At 40.5% G+C, this 6,668-nt stretch overlaps 1 protein-coding gene across 1 annotated transcript; it reads right to left on the bottom strand.

The window, feature by feature from the left end:
• Positions 1-3,991: 3,991 nt before the first annotated feature.
• LOC133577142 (snaclec A10-like) lies at positions 3,992-5,495 on the bottom strand. The gene is made up of 6 exons (XM_072912519.1): positions 5,475-5,495; positions 5,353-5,407; positions 5,198-5,277; positions 4,979-5,116; positions 4,525-4,567; positions 3,992-4,451 (listed from the first exon to the last, which is right to left on the bottom strand). Exons 2-6 carry the CDS (start codon positions 5,405-5,407, stop codon positions 4,384-4,386), a joined length of 384 nt encoding a protein of 127 aa, XP_072768620.1. The 5' UTR covers positions 5,475-5,495; the 3' UTR covers positions 3,992-4,383.
• Between the last annotated feature and the right edge of the window lie 1,173 nt (positions 5,496-6,668).

The raw sequence follows: 6,668 nt of genomic DNA, 5'->3' as shown, positions 1-6,668 counted from the left end.
ACGTACACAACCATCTGAAAGCATAACAAAATGTTCAGTGTTAATTAAACAACTTCAGTTGTAATTTGTTAAGTGAGCATGCTGTCAATATGGGTGCATACACTTTCCACTGAAGTTAGTATCTACTGGGTTTAATGATGCGCATGACATGTATACTACTGTTTACTACTGCTACTATCTTCTAACAGACATTTCCGACATTTTGGATCTATTTTTAGGGCTTGGAATTCAAACAACTTTCAAATGAGGGAACGCAACACACTCACCTTCATCTTCGCTTTTCAGATTGTTCTCCGTTGGTGGCGCTGATTCTCTTTCATGTTCTCTTTTAGCGGACGTCGCCATTAGCATAGCAGTAGTCGTCCATCTTCTATCACGTCTTCAATCTTCACTTCACATGACCCGCCATCGCTCCACACTCAAAGTCCGTTCGGTGGGCTTAAGATAATGCGAATAGTTGAGGTATTTGATGCTATTTTTGAATCTATAAGATCGTAAATGTGAAACTTCTCCGGAAAGCCACGTCGTTTAGTCCGCCATCTTGGACTTTCTGCTTGACCACTGTTCCATGTGTTTGCGCATGCGCAAGAAGTTTGCAACTTCCTATCGACAACTGCACTTTAAAAATAAAATACCTTTTAAATAACTAGCGGCCCTTTTCATCTTTTCTTACATTTCTGGCTCATAATTGAAGTGCTCCTTGTCGCGAAAACATTTTTGATATCAAAATACTTTGGAGATAGAAATGAAACAAAAGTCGACAATGTTGAGGTTTGCCAGCTGCACTGCAGAAATCTGTCATATGTGGGCATTTGTGCGGCGCAGCCGTTGGAAAAGCCGCGCATTGCAATCAAAATAAAACCCAACTGAGGGCTTGAAACCCTTCTAAACATTTCAAAATCATGTGTGGGGACAAGCTTTACATTTGTTTCTTCCCATTTACTTACGTTTTGTAACCGGATGGTAGCCAACACAGCTAGATAATGCTGGATAACACACTCGATGTTCAAAATGTTCTTTGTCTGCACAGCGGAAGACTTCAACGCGCATGCGCACAACATTGACCCACTATCTGACCCAAAACTAAGAACATTCCCGGAACGTTCGTAGAACATGCAAACCAATGTTATGTTCAGGTTATTTGTCAACTTTATTGCAAACATTCTCAGAACATTCCCCGAACGTTCCCTCTGGACGAAACCAAATGGGAACTACACAGGAAGGTTACTGAAACGTTCCGTGTTAGCTGGGTCCTGCCTGTTTGGGAGGACTTTTGGAAGGTTCCTGGAACCTTATCAGGTGCAGGCTGGGCTTTCCAACGCTGATTGCTTGAACACAGTTGGTGGCGTTCCTAAAACTTCCTTTTTGAACACAACAGCCACCATTACAGAATGTTAGACGACTTGTTTATTTCCCATTTCTTGTGTAGTTCTACTACAACAAACTTGACAACAGAGAGAAAGAAGAACCATCTTGCAATCTTTTTTGTTTTTTTTCTCCACTCAGCTGTAGTCTTTAAAAAAAAACAGTTTATTGTTGTTTATTATTTTTAGGGCCCAATACCATAAAAACATTTATAAACCATACAAAGGACCTTAAAATGGATGAAACACACTGGGACTCGATCTAGTGATTTTAAAACTGATGTAATGTGGGCCTGCCTTCTAGTCTTCGTGCAGCTGAAATTCTGAGTAATTGTAAAGAACCAAGAACCTTCTTCGAAAGACCAGAAGGCAGGAAATACAATAGACTATACGGCTCGTAATAAAAGCATGCTTTCACGTCTCTTTGTTGCCCTGAGAGAGAATACGGCAAACTCTGGCTATATTCTTAAGATGATAAAAATTGCTCTTAAGTCAGGGAAATGTACAGCTGTGTGAGGCGTGCATGAGAAAAAGCAAAAACAATTGACGTTATGTGACAGAGATACTACTTGGACAAAAATATGTTGAGTGGCACGTGAGTCCCCTGATCACTAATCAAGAGTAGGTGTGGAGAACAACACTCAGAAACAACGGCGCTAAGCCTTCTGGGTAATGTAGTATACAAACATTCACTTCCTAGTTGACATGTATTTTTATATGTATTTAACATTTATATTATATTAACATTAATAACGCTAGCACTGCTGTCTGTGTTTGTCAATAAAGTTAGGGGGGAAATGATGGCATATTAGTGTAGAAATAATGCCCCCTAGTGGTCATGTGGCCCAAAGCAGCCACTTGGTTTGTGTTTTGCAGAAGTGTCCACATTTTTCCCACTGAGGGCCGAAGGATGCGGAGGACACTTTATTCTTGATATTTTTAAACATTGTAAAAATGTTCATTTCAAAAAGCAAATTATTAATAAAATAAAAAAAGTTTGTGTCATTAGTCTATCACTGCTATAGAAAATGTAAATGATTTTTATCCAATAGAAATTATGAAAATAACATTTTTAAATGTTCGATTTCACTAACTTGAAACTTTCAATGTTATTCAAATTAAAAATATAAACACCATCTCCATTATTGGTCTTTTATTTTTTTAAAACACAATATTTTTAAATAAAATTGACAACAAATTAAAGAGAAAAGTGTGTGTGATAAACATGTATTTAGCAGGAAGTACTTCAAAGAGGAAACAACCTGTGAACTCCCGCTCACACACCAACATTATTATATTTTATTATAGTTAGTATTTGGAATAATGTTTTATGTATTTCATTTGTTGAGGTGGCGACTTGTCCAGGGTGTACCCCGCCTACCGCCCGAATGCAGCTGAGATAGGCTCCAGCACCCCCCGCGACCCCGAAAGGGACAAGCGGTAGAAAATGGATGGAAGGATGTATTTCATTTGTAACAATCCATCCATCCATTTTCTACCGCTTATTCCCTTTGGGGTCGCGGGGGGAGCTGGAGCCTATCTCAGCTACAATCGGGCGGAAGGCGGGGTTCACCCTGGACAAGTCGCCACCTCATCGCAGGGCCAACACAGATAGACAGACAACATTCACACTTACATCCACACACTAGGGCCAATTTAGTGTTGCCAATCAACTTATCCCCAGGTGCATGTCTTTGGAGGTGGGAGGAAGCCGGAGTACCCGGAGGGAACCCACGCAGTCACGGGGAGAACATGCAAACTCCACACAGAAAGATCCCGAGCCCAAGACTACTGAGGACCTTCGTATTGTGAGGCAGATGCACTAACCCCTCTGCCACCGTGAAGCCCTCATTTGTAACAATGTTGTTTTTATTATCTATTATTTTAATAATTTCTCCTCATATTGTTCACCTGTTAGCTGCTGATGATGTCATGACTCCTGACAAGGGTGTCCTGTCCTGTCCTGTCCTGTCCTGTCCTGTCCTGTCCTGTCCTGTCCTGTCCTGTCCTGGTCTCACCAAACTCCCTCTCGCCACTGACAATCTTGAGTAGCACGCACTACATGATCTTCCCCCAAGGGGGCGCCAGAGATAGTCAATTAGTAAGTTTCCATGCACTGATATAGTCGGATTTCTCAAATAACAAGGTTTCTTCTATTTTCACATGGAAAGTTCTAGTTTCCAAGCTCTATCTCTAATGTGACTGTTGGCTATTTGCAGTGCGCCTTTTGTACACTAGGGGGCGATTGTGGTCATTTTACAGGCACATTTCCTTTACTTACTGTTATATTAATTTCACCTCATAGAAGCAGCCTTTTAGGGTTGTTTTGTAATGATTTGCAAACATATTTAGTTGTTTATTTATTGTCTCGGTCTAAGGTAACTGAAGTGTCCTAACGAAGTATCGCTGCATGACACTGAACCGGCTTTGCGACTGTTTCCATGCGAGTTCAATAACAATGTCATCGCCTTCAAGATACACAGTGTGCGTTTTCGGAAAGTAAATTCTGATACTGATAAATTCTGCTGCAGATCAATTCTGATATGATTTTCAGAACGACTCACAAAGAAGGTTTTAAATGTGACTGGAGAGAAAAATTCACCAGGAAATCATGACAGACAAAAAAGTAATTTGCAGATTTTTATTGATTAAAACACCCAGAGTGTAGATGAACAATCAAACATTGAACATCAAGAGTATGTGAACGCACCAACGACAACCTCCTTGACTTGTTTATCATCGAGCAAAAATGTGACAAACAACACAGCCAAACAAGAAAACAAACACACAAATGTCCTATAAAAAGTAGTTTTTTTACAGAACTTAGTCGTAGGAATCTTGTTTCTCTGTCTTACCGCTGGTCTACAGACCCCACCCTCCACTCTCTAGCTTCAGAAATAATTTATTCAATAGCAATAAAGAACAAAATTTGGGACAGGTTAAAAAGCTTATTGGCCAATTTATGGCATGCAGAGTCAGTTTGCTCATGCCTTGTATGATTAAGGGCCGCTGTTGTCGTTCACATCGGCTGCTTGACGCAAACATATGGCTTCTTGGCATTGCAGTTGGCGGTGCTGCACGCTCCAGCTGTGAGAAAACAAAACAATTTGTGAAATTTTCTACCAATCAGATCCATTGTACAAGTTGATGTTCTACATACCAGGAAATTCAATGTACGCACACTCTACTGAACTTCCACAGACCTGCAAGACAATCACGTTTCATTGATTCACTTTAAAAAAAAGAGACACTACCTTACTTGGAATCTGCACCCATGAAAGAGTGTATGTGTTGTGTTGGCAGCAGTGATGCAGTGCTAGAACATGGGAGTGTGTGGACAGTGGTCGCCACTTTGTGCACACACCCCAAAGACAGACAGAACCACAACCTGGTAGACAGCCCGCAAAAGACCGATGCAGGGACGAGGCAAGGCAAACCCAGAAGACCGTCCCTAGCAGGGCAGCTCAAAGCCCAGAGTGTTGGTGAAAGCAGTCTAGCCAGACCAGATAGCCACAAGTACTCACAGAGTCACAACTGAAAGCCCACCACACAGCAGCTTGACCTCAGACCGCCACCCACCCTTCCCCTTCAGTTGACTTTGCTACTGGTCACACCTGGCTGTTGAGATCTATCCAGGTGTCTACAGGGTTGCTGGCAATGGCAGTAGCGTTTTTGATCAGATCAACAACGAAATCCACTTTCACTGGCTCAATGATGGTCACCAGTTCAGCACCAAGGGCCATGCAGTTGTCCTGATGAGACAAAGTACAAAACAGGATCACTCAGTTGAATCCTCTTATTTGCACAGTTTACAACGTGAAATCCATCCATACCTGTGCATCTTGATAAGACACTGGATTGTCTTCGAAGATGTAACATTCCTTATTACAGGGTGTCCAGCCAGTAGGACAGCCTGCAACACAATTGTTCTTTGAAAAACAAACAGGAAATATGTAAAAAAAAGTGTCTCGGTGTATTAGCTACCAACCAAACACTCCACTGATCCCACACACGAGGAAGAAGACGCGAAGAGAAAAAGCCATCTGTGCAATGATAGACCAACACTGTTGTATTAAAAATGTCATAGTAAGTCAAGTTGTGTCGTCTTACCTTTGCAGTGAAGATGTTTGATACTGAGGACAACAACGAGCCATCCTTTTATATGCTAGCTTGACACCGCCCTGGAAAGTCTGGTATGTTATTTGTGTGACGATTATCCCCAACAAAACAAACGTTAAAGGTCGGACTTAATTAGCTAATTAAGTTAAACTATTAAAGTTAAGACAATTAAAATGAAAGTTGAAATTAAGTCGAGGGTAAATCGGCGACTTGCGGTGGGGTGTGGCACTGACACCTCCCAAGTTTTTTTTACTTAATGATTATGCTCTAATTATTGTAAATACAGGTTCGGTAAGGTTAAGAGGCACTTTTGGAAAAAAATAAGTAATGGAGTATTGTTATGACTCGTCTCGTTTCGTTGCAGTGTATGAACTCTGTGGACGGCCAGCGTCTACACTGTTTAAAGCACCGTGAAGCTGCGGGAATGAGAGAGAGGAAAGCCGCGTCGTTACCAGTGATAAGAAGCTGATTCTGAACAAAAGAGCGCGTTGTAGCGCATATTTAGTCAATAACATATACACACAACACTATTTATTTAATCACTTATTTTTTTGACATTTTAGGGGAAGCTGAGTTTCGCTTGCAGTCTTAGAGCAATCACCACTGCAGTAAATATACAATAGAACAAAATACAATCTAGCATGAATTATAAAAACAAGTATTAATGTGTTATGCCCATTTGATTGTAGACTCTTACTGACACCTTGTGGCGATAGGAAAGTACTACGCGTGATTTGTTTAGACACTTCCGGGTTGACGATTTCAGGAAGTCCGTTTATGAGACAAATGAGAAGCACACAAGTTGTTAGCCCTTACAAGCCTTGGAAAAGATAAGTTTGTAAGTAAACTGTTTAACTTGTTTATATACTTCAATATTAAGGTGGAATCGGTTCAATTTGATAGTAAGATGTTGATGGAAAAACTATTTTAATGGATGTTTTGAGGACATACAATGACTGCCAGTCATATATTTCCACCAGCGAAACATTTTCAACACTCAGAAGTATTGTTTGATGATAGTATTGTATATTTGTGTAAAGCTAATACTTACATATTGTGTACCACATTTCAGTATGTTATTTGAATCACGTAGCTTATACATTTGTCATTGTGTGCATTTCAGTTTTACAAGTAAAGTGCAAGACAAAAGTAAAGATAAGTACAAGACTAAAGTAGTGTGCAAGA

This window comes from Nerophis lumbriciformis, linkage group LG37, assembly GCF_033978685.3.
Source record: "Nerophis lumbriciformis linkage group LG37, RoL_Nlum_v2.1, whole genome shotgun sequence".
NCBI lineage: Eukaryota > Metazoa > Chordata > Actinopteri > Syngnathiformes > Syngnathidae > Nerophis > Nerophis lumbriciformis.
Note: the sequence above shows the minus strand (reverse complement) of the source record. Positions and strands in the feature narration are given on the sequence as shown.